Here is a 17,281-nt window from a genome sequence, read left to right on the forward strand (position 1 = left end):
TCTCATAGCAATTTTGAATCTTCTTTGTCTCGTCTGGAGCTCGCGCCATGGAGTGATGTTGATTTTGCTCGCATTGAGATAAAATGTATCGTTTTATATGCTTGCGCGCTGTCAGTGTCTTTATTTTGTTTTGTGTAGTTTGTAACAAAAAAAAACAACTTGTGTGAGATAGACAAAACACCGGTACCGCCAAAATGAAACTGTGTAGGTTTGGTAGTAAATATATGATTGTGAACTGAAAGCATCACCAACATGTACTTATGAGACACTTTAGGCCTAAGAAAAATTGTTTGTTTCCGGTTACCCGACCCCACCTAGTTTTTCACTGCTGACCCTTTACTTTTTTTAACATATTTGAGAAAAAAATAATAAAATCGCGAAAATTGTGAAATCTCGCCAGAAATAGTGGGTGCAGAAACTGACATCAACTTAAAAAGACAATATAAAACTGTTCTTCCAATCTGTAATGGCTGTACATCTGATGTGAAGAAACCAATAATACAGAGATCATTTGGAAAATATGAAATAAAATAGTATTACGAACATAAAATAAAAAAATCTACCTACCCCACCTACTCAAAAATTGAGAGTAATCGCGGAACCACACAATTTTTTAGGCTTTTAAAAAAACCTCCCGATCCACCATTTTAAAGATGTTACGATGAGAAACATGCAAATAAACAGTTCTGCCCTAATAAAAAGTTAATAAAGCCAATATTGAAGTGAACACTAGAATAATTCATTATTATGTTGTCAAGTTGTCCCTCTAAAATGAACAGTGATCTACTTACATAAAATGGTCGCTCAGTTGCCGTGGGGAAATTTCCGGTGATTTACACGATGTCACGCACCTTTCACAGCCCTTAAGTGCTCTTTGGTTTGCAAGAACACATTGCTGGAAGTACAAATCATGACATACGTAGGTGTTACAGTTCGACGAACTCTACAGCTGGGCTGACATGCAATGCAATGCAAGACAATCACATTCAACATTCGTGAAAATCTTTTTGCAATTTTAAAATGCGTAGGAAGTATGGTAAATTAACTTGCGGTAAACAGTCACTTTACAACTTTAAACATTGCAATTTCAAGGATGTGACGTATAATGAAAGGTTAAAGGTGATTAATTAATCAATTATTGAAGGGATTCTACTCATGAGAATTTAAGCTCATTTTCGTGGTGGTAGGCTATCATTGTAGTACATGAGATATGAGGTATTTCAGACATTGTTATTTGTGCATGACGACATACCGTGTAACTATACATTTTGTTGGCTCGTAAAATATATCGAAACGACTCACACGAGTCATAAAGTTAATGTATTTATATGATGAACATTAAATTCATCAATTGGCCAAAAGGTCTCCCTCAGTGTCAACTACCAGTGCATTAATAAAATACAGGTATACTGACTATTTACAATGTGACAGGATTTGACTCGGAATTGGTTTATACATACGAGTACATTGAATAAGTCTATTTTCTTTCAACAGTATGTTGTTCACTGTTTAATTGGCATCTCATCATTGTACTTTTACAATTGTATGTATGTATGTATGTATGTATGTATGTATGTATGTATGTATGTATGAATGTATGTATGTATGTATGTATGTATGTATGTATGTATGTATGTATGTATGTGTGTATGTATGTATGTGTGTATGTATGAATGTATGTATGTATGAATGTATGTATGTATGTATGTATGTATGTATGTATGTATGTATGTATGAATGTATGTATGTATGTATGTATGTATGTATGTATGTATGTATGTATGTATGTATGTATGTATTTATTTATTTATCTATTTGAGTTTATTTATTCGCTCATTTATTTGTTTGTTGTGTGTTTATTATTTTTATAAGTGCATGCGTATGCGAGCGTGCGTGCGTGCGTTTATGCTGTATATGTTTGTTTTAAAAATGATATGATGAGATAAGGAGACACTGGCTGATTACGTTGTCTATTAAAACAATTTGTCAAAATGCTAGTATGTGTATTTACATATATATTGATGTCATTGCGCTGACTTAATATATTCACATTTAAAACATCAAAAGACAGACCAAAATGACCCTGGGGGAAAAGTCTGCATAAATATGATGGACAATGTGTATTAAAATGACCAAACCTATTTCGAAAGGCACTATTGCCTTTAAAGAGCGCGAAATTCTTTGTAATTTATTTACATTAATAAAGAAACGGCCTGATGGATATTCATAATTTTATGCTAACAGACATGTATGTGGCACTGTATTTTGACTTTTTGAGATGAAACACACCCTGTTGAAACTGACCTTCTTTTCCCTATTTCATTTTCATTTCAAATAATTATAGTGAGATTGCATATCTTGCTCACCAATCTAATATTTCACTTCATATATTGTTTCATTTAAGGATCAAAAGAATAATGGCCGTCCGAAGAACGGATGAATTCATCCCCATTAAATCTGATCAATCAGGGAGTTGGGATCCCCCCGAGCAATCACCGACTTCTCCGTCAAAATCTGTCCACACAGCGCTGATACACTCAGATAGTGTATCGTCTGATGCATGGAATTCGTCCACCGTCGATGACACGATCATTGCCGAAGACGTTCCGAATGCTGTCGACGCAGGAAGAGAATTTGATTCGTGTCAGAAGCGAGGGCCTAAAACTGATGCGTGGACGACTGATACCGAATCCAAAACAAGTGTGGCTGCTGGGCTTTCAGGCGATGAATCATTCGAAGCTGAGGACGGACTGCTGCGACACGTTCATAACACTCCAGCAAACAAGCGAAAAGATAACCACAGTAGTGAAAATGTGCATGCATTAGTTCTTGATGATGCTGTTATTTCTGATAAACAATCAAACATAGAAAGCAAAACAAAGTTCTCACTATCTAATGATGCTACCAATAACACTTTAAGTGTACGAGGAGCTCCTTATGCTGACAGCGATAACATTGACGACAATTCTTGCGGCGAATCAGGTTATCTCGAAAACCGAGTGAAAAGCCCAGCGAGCGATGTAGACTCGAATGAATGTTACCATAGCAACCAGCGAACGCAGACGTCAGTTGAAGAGGAACTCGAAACCAGAAAGTATAGCAGTGGCTCATTTGATAACTGCAATAGTGAACCACGCCTGTGCGACGATCGCTCCGAAAATGATTCTGTGACTCGTGCAACTAGCACGGAAGCAACAACTATGACGGTTGATAAACAAACCGTGGTAACAGGAATAAGACAAAATGGAAGAATTTTTGAGGAAAAGGACACTTTAGCCCCAGAAGACAATAGCGCTGTTGACGTCCAAAGGGATGATTCAACGCAGAATGAAATGTCGGTGAATTTGCCAGGAACTCCGGTACCAAGTTCAAATCCGCCTGCAACAAATTTCGACCTTAGCAGCCCCGCCAGTTCCATTGCTAGTGAATTTCGACCTAGGAAGCTACTGTGGCAAAGCGCTGTGAAACGACTTCAATTGGAAAGCCAACGTGCTTTGGACGGAAGTTTAAACGGTAGGAAAATCACAGTCACCGACAGTTACATTCATGAACTAAACAAGGAAATATCCCATCGGACCGGGAGCTTTAAAGTAAAAGACAGGCCAAGTCTTCAGAGAGTATCGGAAGATGCAGAAAGTTCCACATTTGAAGACATTGAACGGAATGTTTCACGAGAAGGAGAAGAATTCGTTGATGTTGGTTTTGTGTACAGGGGAGTTATTGTGCCGACTCTTCGAAAATCCTTCAACTGCAAGGAAGTGGAGAGTTTATACCAACGTTATTTCTTGCGACAGAGACAAAAATCTTTGGTATTTTTAAATAGCATTGACTTTTTAAGGAAAGTTGTTATGCTTATATTATTTTTGACGTTGGCATCTAGCCAGTTGTCGGTAGCACAAGGCATCATCTACGCACTGTTTTTATTAGCGAGTCTCGCGATATGCCTGCTTGTACAGTGGAAGCGTTTTGCTGGACAGTTCCTGAAGTGGGCTGGTGTAGCTACGTGGTGTGTGTTGACTCTCCAATCGGTTGTCGGTATAACACATGGTTTTGATAGGGCCATTGAACCGACGTTGTCCGATGGGATCTTATACGTTCTCTTCACAGTATTTGTAACCTACACTATGTTGCCACTATCGCTGGTTTGGGCCATACCAGCGGGAACTGTTACATCCCTACTGCATCTCATCGTCCAGGGAATACGTGTGGATATGTCTGGCAAAGATTACATTGCAAGACAGGTGAGTAGACTTACCCAATTACTCAATCCAATTATTTTCATTTGTTCAGATTTTTTCCCCGTGTCTATTCTGTTGTATTCATGATGGAGCTCCAAACGCCATGATGCACTATGCTATGTGTAGGTGAAGTAAATATGAGATGTTATTGACTGGTATACAATTGAAGCTATTAAACCAGAAATAGAACTTGTCGTCATGTGGCTCGACAGAAATCTTACTGATATTGCTTCCGTGCCGTTAATTGTCTTGTTCACTGGTTCGACAATGGTTTTTTACGAAAGTGCATTTATCGTCTGGAATGACGTGTAATCCTGGTAACTGCAACATGTACTTATACATTCACCTCAGGGCTGTATATTTTGGTAATATCGGATTGTTTCATTAAAAGCTTAAAGTGGTCACATGGATGAATCTTGGCTATTTATATGGAAACTTAATTGGTAAAAAAAAAAAAACCTCTACTACGTTGTTCTACTTTGAATTACAATGTGAAAGAACGTATATCAAGTCTTTCTTGCAAAACATTGAACAAATGTGTCAAATGTTTATTATTGTACGTACAATAAGTACAACGTTTTTTACACACCGTTTAGTTTTTGTTTTGCAATTTATTGAGTTACAAACATGGACTTGATAATATGTTCGTTCATATTGCATATCAAAGTAAGAAATATAGTAACTTTAAAAAAAATCCAAAATCCAAAATAAATACCCCATTTGCCATCCATATGACCACCTTAAGGTGATGTCATTTTGACGTCGACAATTAACTAGTATTAAATTTGTCCTTGTCGAGAAAATCATCCAACGTCATCACTCGTCATATGAAGATGACGTCGTCAAAATATCTTAAAATGTTTGTTTATATTTTTCTATCTGATAGTTTGGTTATATCGTATTTCTTTTTGAAATTATAATTCCATCGAATTGGTTTAAGTGGCATGAACTGAGTTTATAAATTTCCTACTCAAATGGAAATATTTACATGCAACGTTGATTAAATAATTCTAGATTACTGTAATGTTGATGCATGTTTTCTATAACATTACAATTGTCTTCTGGTATTGTTAGACTAGTTGATTCCATAGTATGCATTCTATCGACATTTTTTACGTATGATAAATTACGTCATTTGGCAGTTTATAAGTTATATCTTAATACAATACTGTGTTTGCGCATGCGTTTAGTCAACTGCAAGTGGTAGTTTGCTCAGTAAGTATTATATAGTCTAGTTCCTATACAGTATCGTTACGATTTATACCTTCATTCACTGTCATGTCTTTCTTAATCAATCAAACAATTCTAACCAATAACACAGTCCCCCATAAAGTTAGTGTTTATTGGGGCAGTTATATGTAATGTCCAAATATGGTATATTTGTCAGCTCAGGATGCTACTTATACACTGTTTACGTCACTATAGCAGCTGTGGTTCACTGATTGATCGAATGGACAACTTTCTGTGCTGATTGAGGGACTTTGACGAGACTGTGGTTGGTTATAGACCACAGTTGGCACCCAGACTAGTATTATACTGCGAGTACCTGACAGTGTTATTACTTGCAGCAAATGTTATGCACAAAACGTAAAAAACTCAGCTTGTATCCCTTTACCTTCAGAGTGTCTATTGGACATGATGAAAGCCCATCTGTGCAAAAGTTCAGTCTAAGTTAATGGATTTAACTTCGTATTGCACCAAAATTTACAGTTATCTCACCAAAGCTTTCGCCAGGTATCCACCATGGCTTCGTCAATGTTTTCTGAAGTTACGACGCATGTTATACATCACACTGTGATTAATAGTTGGTGAAAACATTAAAACTAACCAACCAACAAACAAACAAACAGAAGTGATAATGCAGGTTACAGATATTATATTTGCATATCCTTTAAAGGGAACACGGCACTCCAAGAAATAAAGTTATTTTCATAAACTTTGGGTTTTGGAGATTCATTTCAAGATTTCACATCACATAAATCTTCTCGCGATTGCCAAGAAATACCAAATTAAAACCAATTTCACATTTAATGTCCCAACAGTGTTCCATCATTGTCATATGTGAGTTAGCAAACATGCATGTGTATTAGATTAACAATTTATATTATTGGTTTTTATCAATGTATTGAGCACTTATGAGTCATGAATATGTATTGTTCAACTAATATATATGCACGTCTGCTGACTCCAATGAAGCAACACTGAATCAACATGCGAAGGCAGTTACAGAACAGTCAATCTGAAACAAGTTGGTTTTTTATTACTTGGCAATTGTGAGAAACTTATGTAATGTGAAATCGGAAAATGACCCTCCAGAATCCAATGTTTCTGAAAATAACTTTTTTTCTTGTAGTGATGTTCCCCTTCAAAACGAATATTTTAGTCATGATGTGGTTTTTCAAGGCTACTAGATGATACAATGTACGATGCAAGGATGATGACTAATATTCATTGATTGAGATTTCTCATAATCATATAATGACACAACATTGCTAATTAAAGGAAAATGTCCAATTAATCTTATATCCGTGTTTAGTATACTTACATTGATTACTGTTATCAACTTACATATGATTTGGGGTGACAAAATGATACCTTGTTGGTAACTTATTCAACTTTGACATCTGCTATCTCATGTGTTCTGCCAATTTGTGGATTTATGCAATGCATTTTGGGAACACCTTGTAGACTTATCTCCCAAAGGTTCACTTTGAATGACATTTATCCTTTAGGTGGACACTAGAGGGACACCGGAAATGACATCATTGTCTCAACAGTGCAGTTATTCCAAAAGTCTCACTCTCAGTAGCATTTACCCTAAATGGACACTAGAGGGACGCTTTCGTCAGACCAATATGGCGAAATATGATAAAAAATCACTGCTTTACTAGCAATTGTATGCTTATTGATAACGTATATTTTTCATGAGGAAAATTGAGCGATTTATTAAAAGTAATTAAAAATTAGAAGTCATAATATCGACAGACTGTACCTTTCCTTTAATATAATTAATACGAATGAAGTTTAGATGGTCTCATTTTACGTATGCAGTCCATACACATGTTTGTCATGAACAAAACAATGACACTAATTTATCAATGTTAATATGTTGCGGTTATCTCTGCTATAAAGATGATCGTAGTGCCCAAAGACGTTTAGTTTTCCCGGCTAGCTGTCATGCCGCAATAGTCGATTTAAGGGGGACGCAAGTGCCTACATATATTAGCTACCGATTTCCATCCGGCCTTTTCTTAGACTCAGAATATGTTTATTATCTCCCATGTTTACATTTACATAAATTAAAAAAACAACAGTTTAGTCCAATACACAATACACATAGAACTAACTCGGTCACTTTACTGTTAGATAAATCATGTGGATTGGCATATATTGAACAACAAATTTGACTAATCTCTCAAAACTGACTAATCCATCTAACCCTAACCCTAACCCTTAACCTAAACCTAACCCTAACCCTAACCGTAATCCATCTAACCATAACCCTAACCGTAAACCTAACACTAACACTAAATTGGTAGGTTTAGTATCACTGGTTGACAATATTGTGTGAGTATTCTATCGCTTTGAAAATCTGTTATCAGTCTATGTTACAAGGTCATCAGAGCATGCCGACGTGTCTATACGATTATGAAAACATTGATGTTATCAGGTTTCTATGGAGATTGAAACTACTACAAGGGTAGTCACAACACTGATTATATCCGGCATACTACAGGGTTGTTATATTATTAATAACCTTTCAATGCGTACAGATGTAAAGCCTGTCCAGCCATGATCGTAAAACTCAACACTCACTTTACATTTACATTAGGGGACTTCCTTATCCAAAGGACACCTGCCGAAGCCACCATTTCAACCGATCATATATGTCTCATCATCTTGCATTTGATATACATTGTAGTACATATAGACAATAGCTTATAAAACACTAAAACCTTTGCATATCAAAATAATGAACATCAGAATACATGTAATCTGCAATACTCACTGGCTACTTTTATCAATGACGACTGTGTGACTACATCACTTTGGGTTGTTGGAATCCGTCGTAGAGTCATGTATGTATGTATGTATGTATGTATGTATGTATGTATGTATGCATGTATGCATGTATGCATGCATGCATGCATGCAGGTAGATAGGTAGGTAGGTATGTAGGTAGGTAAGTAGGTGTAAGTGTGTGTCATGCAGACAGTCAGGCAAGTAGGTAGCTATATAGCTATGTAAATTATAAATAGCTAGGTACATGTAGGTAGGTGGGTAGCTACCTAGCTAAGCAGCTAGCTAACTATGTAGGTGTAGTGTGTAGGTGTATAGCTAGCTAGCTCGGGTGGTAGGAATGGTGTTGATTTAAAGAACAGCTGTATTCAAAACAGGATAGTAAACAATGTACACTTAGTTTAGACTCGTGAATTCAACGTTGGATGCTAATTAAATCTAAAAGATGTTGGTTCTTTAGAATGTTACACAAAATAAACAGAATTTAAGATGACTTTACTCATGGATATATACTGGTAATCGAACCACAGACTGAATTTATAGACATATATGCTACATGTACATCACACTCTATCTGTAAAATTTCACATAATTATATACGTAATGGCGCTTGCCATTTTCCAAGAGGATGGCCACAAGAGACACTACGTCATCAATGAAACGCCAAAGGGTGTGTCTAGCTATAAGACTTGAAACTACTTTCTTCCTTTGTTTCACACATCATTGTCATTTTTGCGATCATTATTACCTCAAGTCCTTTGGCTTCTTAGTCACATAAGTAAAGTTTTTAGTTGATGTTATTTTCTGGTGTCGAAAACATTCATGGTCATAAAGTTAGAGATTAACGACACTGTGAATGCCTTGAATTTTCGTAATTGGTTACAATTTAATGATATAACATAATATAAAGCAATCTCTCCTGTTATTCTTAATAACGCAGCAAACTATACAACTGTTTCACGTATACGAAAGTTTTTTTCTCATTTCCTCCAAACTACAAGATTGCATTCTACACCCTGTCCACTAACTTGAATCCATTAATTTAGATATATAGATATAAAGTGACCGGTTCGATATTTCTAAGAGTGGTTCAGTATATAAAAGAGATGGGAACAATATATTTCACAGGAACAAATAAAGACTATATTAACTACATGCTGTGACTTTCCTAACCTTAACAGCCGTGACAACAATGGTATGTACCGTGTTTAATTGTGTTAGCTTTCATTGACTAATAACGGTATTTTTAACAAGACCTAAATATCTTTCTAATGTGTACAGCTTTCTCGCAAGAATCTCTAGTATCGAAAATTAACATTTATTTTAAAAATTTGGATATAGTACTAACGCTATACGCATACTTCGATATAGTCTTTTGGAAAATGTAATTTTGTGATAAGTATGTAGTTATATACTACACGTCGAAGTTCAAGGCGATGTTGAATGGTTGAATAAAGTGATGGACATGTTTGATTTGGTTTGATATTAGTGTTGATGACAAGTGATTGCTGCAAAGGAAGTGACACACTAGGTAGAGTATGACAGATAGCATGGATATAATGTTTTGTTTGTTGTAAACGTTCAAGGCTTCATTAGTACAAGATTGGAAAATGATGAAATGTAGCCTACAACAGTTTATACGAATTTGTTTGTAATGACTTTAACCTGTATACTAGTAATTTTATTTATTCTGATGATCAGAAATACAATGAAATAATGATGAATGTATTAAGTCCGAATTACCGACCCCTTTCCCAACATTCATATATATGCATGCGTACATACATACATACATACATACATACATACATACATACATACATACATACATACATACATACATACATACATACATACATACGCACATACATACGCACACACGCACACATACATACATACATACATACATACATACATACATACATACATACATACATACATACATACGTACGTACATACATACATACATACATACATACATACATACATACACACAGTACATACATACATACATACATACATACATACATACATACATACGCACACACGCACACACATACACACATACACACATACATACATACATACATACATACATACATACATACATACATACATACATACATACGTGCATACGTGCATACGTGCATACATACATACATACATACATACATACATACATACATACATACATACATACATACATACATACATACATACATACATACATACATATATACGTACGTACATACGTACATACATACATTCATACATACATTCATACATACATACATACATACATACATACATACATACATACATACATACATACATACATACATACGTACATACGTACATACATACGTTTGTTAAGAAATTGCTATCATAAACCTTGTTCTCACTCTAAGTTTCTCGACAACGACGTCAAAACCCATTTCATCTCAAAAGTCAGATGTAAATAACATTTCATCAAATCTTTCACAGAGACTATTTTCAGTGTATGGAACAAGGTCGGCCATGTTTTGAATTTCCCAAAGGAAGCTTATAGCATAATTACGTATGCAAATTTTAGTAGACAGTCGATTCCTAGAATGTAATCGAGTCCAGCTTAGCATGATCGCATATCGTGTCTGTCGTGAAAATGTTCACCCTGAAATTGTTCACCGCGATTCAGTTGAATAGGGAACAGTTTATGCAATGTAGCAGAACTGAATTGCCTGTGAAGTCACGCATTCAAATATACATTCATTTTCTAAGAAAAACTTACAGGCCAGGATTATTCCACATGTACAACATGTTTTCCTCAAGGCATTACAGATGTATAATCCTTTCCGTAATAAAGAAAAATGTATCGCAACTCTTCAGGGTTGCTAGATATAGGGTAAATGTCACCAAATGCGGTGGAAGAGTCTTTCGTGTGAGAGAATATAATATTGTTCGCTTGAGATCCTCTGGGAATTGCGTGCACAATGTTAACCAATCTATGGTTATTATTCAAATGAACTCTTACGACATGTTGAATGCAGTGAATTGCACGATTACAAATGAACTACTTGTTCAGCGACAAGTTGCAATTCTGATTTTTTTTTCACAGCTGAGTGGTGTAAACTCATGACGTCATGGGTCAAGGGTTACATGATCCCTAGTCATCGTAATTATCTTTCTTCAGCATTTAACTCGATTTATGGATATAATTATGTTTTAACAACAAAAAGCGTCTAGATTGAGTCGAATTAAGTTGTTCGGTAAACATTAGAGTGCACGCAACAGTGATTTGTTTTCAAAATTAATAAAGAAATTGGTGACTTTCAATGCAATTTAAGAATTGAGGTCTTTTAAATCGCAATTATTAGTTTCTGAATAATATCATATGAATTGCTTTGTTCAGGTAACAGTGAACTGATAAATCTAAAAATATCCCTAAAGTTTCAAGTGAATTAAATAGCTTGTAACAAGTACGTTAGATACACCGTCAAACATGCAGGCAGACTAATACACTGTCTGATATATATATATATATATATATATATATATATATATATATATATATATATATATATATATATATATATATATATATATATATATATATATATATATTCGTCTGTGTTTGTGTCTGTGTCTGTGCCTGTGTCTATGTCTGTGTCTGTTTCTGTGTCTACGTTTGTGTCTGTGCCTGCGTCTATGTCTGTGTCTGTGTCTGTGTCTGTGTCCGTGTCTGTGTCTGTGTCCGTGTCTGTGTCTGTGTCTGTTTCTGTGTCTGTGTATGTGTCTGTCTCTGTGTATGTGTCTATGTCTATGTCTGTGTCTGTGTCTGGTTTATGTTTGTACGTACAGTACATGAAGAATCATATACGTGGATTTGGACTAGTATTTTGTTTAGACAGAATATTGGGATTTGAATGCAGGTTACTTTATGAAATACAATGAGTAATGGTAGAGTCTATGAACATTAATTGGATTATGATATATATGGCGTTCTGTAAATATACTCATTTATGACTAACTATATATAATTATTGGGTGTGCTTTAATGGTTTCGCTCTCATGAAAAACGGGAACTAGAATATAAACTTAGCATATTTACAGGAAGAAATGAAGCTAGGTTATGATACTCTACTCAGTTACATTTCACATTCCCATGGAACATAGGACGAATACTGAAATAAATTGAACAATTCTTACGGTGGGCATGGGGTGCAACACAGTACGGTTTACACAATTTCTTCGACATTTACGCCTTAAAAAGCTTTTACGTGTACTTTCTTAGTGGTTACGTAGAAAATTAACCCGACATTACGAAGCACGATTAGCATCAAATCACGGATTTGCTAGAAATTGTCACGTTTACAAAATACAGAAAGAGGTGGTTAGGTGTTACCTTTGCCCAACCTCTATTTTGTATGTTTCTAGACATCTTTTTCTTAGCAAGACAGTACTTTCATAATAGTAAGCGGTTTTTTTAGTTATTGTACGAATACTTTACAGATTGTAAAGACCACCTTTGAATAATAAGTTATAAAAACCAATGCCCCATTTTACCGGATTGACAGGCAGGTTTAATGCTTTCTAGATGAATAGCATAGTTCCATTCACTAATGTCGACATGTATAAAATATACTGACGGAGTTCTACCTGTCAAACGTGCTTTTAAATGCTTTCTTTATTCTATGGAAAGATAGCCTGACTTTAGTGACATACTTTTGCACATATACCTACCTATCTAACAACCTACATATACTAATACTTATACACACCTACATACCTACATGCCTACATACTTATAGACCTACATACATACATACATACATACATACATACATACATACATACATACATACATACATAAATGCATGCATGCATGCACGCACGCACGCACGCACGCGCATACATACATACATACATACATACATACATACATACATACATACATACATACATACATACATACATACATACACAGACACACATGTACATACAGACACACATACACACCAATAACATTTGTATATACTTATAGGTAAAGTATATATATAATATATATATATATATATATATATATATATATATATATATATATATATATATATATATATATATATATATATATAAAGAGGAAGATATGCGATGTGATTGGTTAACAAGCTATGGTATACTTGGCAACATACCCATACATGCTAACTCTGTATTGTGAGTGAATGTGTCAGGCTCATTATTATAAGCCCAATCATTATTTTCGCGGCATGTATTCAAATTTCACCTTCCTGGTGTATATGTACGAACAAAATCTCGATTGGTGGTATCAAATCCCACACGGTACATGAATGTTTTTTTTCCTGGACTTTGATTTCCTTTTTAAGGGTGCGTGCTTAAGATAACTTAACCGATCCATGATATGCCAACAGGGATATGCATTGACCTTTGAGTTACCTTGTTCGGTGTACTATTATCTTTCTAGCTAAAGCTTTAGGTGATCGATATAGCATGCGATATTTGGCATCTGTGTGTGACAACATCAATGTACGAAGCTTTATTCTGTATTCATTCAGAGCTGATTTGAATATCAGTGTGATCAATGAGAGGATTACTGCTGGGTTTGTTGTAGACAGGTTGCAAAATAGAAATTGATTCTTTTCAAAATAGTAATGGGATGCCGCTCTATGTTTAGTGCCGCATGAATGTTTATTATATATTTCTGAATTTAAGTTGAGTGGATTGAAAGGGAAGACTACATTGCCCCTTATAATAAAAGAAAGTAGAAAGTATATTTCCTGCCAAAAAAAAGTTTTATATATTACCCTCTCTCCCTCCCGGCATGCATACGTACATACACACATACATACATACATACATACATACATACATACATACATACATACATACATACATACATACATACATACATACATACGTACGTACGTACGTGCGTGCGTGCGTGCATGCATACATGCATACATGCATACATACATACATACATACATACATACATACATACATACATACACACACATACATACATACACACATACATACATACACACATACATACATACATACATACATACATACATACATACATACCTACCTACATAGTTTACATACATGCCCTGCATGCATGCATGCATACATACGTACATACAATGTACATGCATACATACATACATACATACATACATACATACATACATACATGCATGCATGCATGTATGCATGCATACACGCACGCGCGCGCACGCACACACACACACATACATACATACATACATACATACATACATACATACATACATACATACATCTAGTCACAAAGTGAGAACCATTTCTTCAATCATCCTGCAAGGGATTTCTATCAGGTTAGTAAAACGAATGGCGTCGGTATTGAAGTAACGCGATCCTCTACAAATTGAAGGAGACAGATACAGGATATATTTCATAACCCACGTGCTAGATTTCAATTCTATATACATGTATATTGTAATTGTATTCCTTTCAATTCATGTATTATGCATACACGTATCTGTTCTGTAACCCTGATACCTCGTGGTCAGTAAGAGAGAAAAGTATTATCAGCGAATACTTTAAAGTAAATGCATGTTTTATTTCTGGACTTATATCGAGTTTTAAAATTCCTTATACGCAAGTATTATGATTTATGATTACTCGTTTGTAATCGCTAAAACACGTAATGTCTTAAGTATTACAATATTTTTACGAGTTGGACCATGATATTTATGTTAAAAAGAAATTTGGCAGTAGATATAATCAGCTATTATGAGTTTTGCAGGCTATATACAGAACACATCTAAAACATTAATGTGTCGATAGTTAACCTCTTGGTGATAGTGATATGACCGCAAATGTCTAATATATCCCTGTTATGAGAATCTGTATGTTTCATTGAAGTCAAAATAACCTAGCGCGTGATGTCAACCTCACAGAGAAGGTCGCTGAATCCAGTAGGGAAATGCAATACTGAAAAAGCAAGTCTCTCAAATTACTTGTATATAATATTGCGTCCCAATTTCTTCCGTCAGGTCGGCGACTACAAGTGTTCCCTTGCACAGAAAAAAAAAGACTTGAAATTTCAATCTTTTAGTCCGTCTGCCCATAGCCATATCTAAAATACAGTTGATGTACGCAGTTTTTTTGTTGTATATTATACCTATGTGCTTTAGCAGTGCGAGAGTTACAGCCCGTTTTAGGCTAGTGTTCATTCACTCTGTTTGATACAAATACGTAGAAACTAATAAGAAACGATAAATTATACTTTTCGAGACTTTTTATGTATGTATTTTTATTTTATGTATGTATGTATGTATGTATGTATGTATGTATGTATGTATGTATGTATGTATGTATGTATGTATGTATGTATGTGAGTGTGTGTGTGTATGTATGTATGTATGTATGTATGTATGTATGTATGTATGTATGTATGTATGTATGTATGTATATATGTGTGTATGTATGTATGTGTACGTGCGTGCGTGCATGTTTGTGTGTGTGTATGTATGTATGTATGTATGTATGTATGTATGTATGTATGTACATGTATGTACATGTATTTATGTATGTATGTATGTATGTATGTATGTATGTATGTATGTATGCATGCATGCATGTATGTATGTATGTATGTGTGTATGTATATATGTATGTATGTATGTATGTATGTATGTAGATGGATGGACGGACGGACTGACGGACAGACAGACAGACATATAGATAGATAGATAGATAGATAGATAGATAGATAGATAGATAGATAGATAGATAGATAGATAGATAGATAGATAGATAGATAGATAGTTAGTTAGACAGATAGACGGACGGATGGACGTATGGATGAGAAGTAGCATAATTTGAGATTACTGCAAACTACCATTATACATTGTAGACATGATATGAATTGTTGAATCACTACGAGTGTTGATAAGAATAGTTCCAGGGCAAAATGATTATGGTACACGGTATGTTGGCTCGAGAGACAAAATTTGCAATAATATAAGTAAAGCACAGCATATAGAATCATTTAGGATAGTAAGGGACATGTACGTCATCAGTGACATGCAATAAATAAAAGTTGATTCGAGATGTCTCCGATAGGTATTTCTAATATGTAACAATTTGATTCATCATTAGGCTGACATTAATTTTTATATATTTTTCTCATTACGTTCCCATAACAACTATGGGTCGATCGGTTACTCGATTTTTCAATAAAAAAGTGATAAATATCATCTTCTTCATGTTTCTCTGCTTCTCCTTTTCTTCTTCTTCTCGAGCTCCATCATCTTTTTATTGGATGCCCGAAATGATATTGTGAAAATAAAGAATATTAAATGATAGAATTAAGAAAAGTCTAACCCTCTGTAATCATTCTTGACCCTGACCCTAGCCTAGCAGTGACCTTTAGCATGAAATACGTATGTTGTCATTTGTACAACACATGTCCTTTTCTGTGTCATTTTTTCCTTCGGAAAGCACTCCTCTAGATTCTGTTGTACTGCCGTGTTCTAGTCAATTAAACTAATTTGACCACTCAGTAGTATATAAAGTGACTTCAAATAAACCTGTTTTAAAATGCACATAATTCTTTGTACACGAATATGATAAAAATATTGCAAAATATATACATATACATATACATATAGGTAGGTAGGTAGGTAGGTAGGTAGGTGGGTGGGTTGTTTAGTGGGTGGGTGACTGGGAGGGTGGCTGGGTAGGTAGGTAGGTAGGTAGGTAGGTAGGTAGGTAGATAGATTCAACTTTTACTAATACGGAGTGTTCAATATGGGAAGACACTCTAAATAAACGATTTCATGTTTGTCTATTCTTTTGTGGAAATTTGTCATCGGCTATTATAAGTCAAATACATCAAAAAACCGCATAATAGCTACATTACCCACGCTTGCTTCTTTTCTTAAATATGTACATGGTGATGTTGCTTTAAAGCAGTTACCATGACGACACAGCTTTACTTGTTACGGTACATAGTAAATCCACGGTTTCCCCTTCGTCGG

At 35.0% G+C, this 17,281-nt stretch overlaps 1 protein-coding gene across 1 annotated transcript in view; it reads left to right on the forward strand.

Annotated features, from left to right (window-relative positions):
- The first annotated feature begins 2,417 nt into the window (after positions 1–2,417).
- Positions 2,418–17,281, forward strand: part of LOC144444314 (adenylate cyclase type 8-like) — a 38,166-nt gene continuing 23,302 nt past the window's right edge. Inside the window, exon 1 of the mRNA XM_078133727.1 lies at positions 2,418–4,241. Within this exon, the coding sequence (XP_077989853.1) occupies positions 2,418–4,241 (1,824 nt within the window). The remainder of the gene's footprint in view (positions 4,242–17,281) is intronic.

This window comes from Glandiceps talaboti, chromosome 13 (assembly GCF_964340395.1).
Source record: "Glandiceps talaboti chromosome 13, keGlaTala1.1, whole genome shotgun sequence".
NCBI classification, from domain to species: domain Eukaryota; kingdom Metazoa; phylum Hemichordata; class Enteropneusta; family Spengelidae; genus Glandiceps; species Glandiceps talaboti.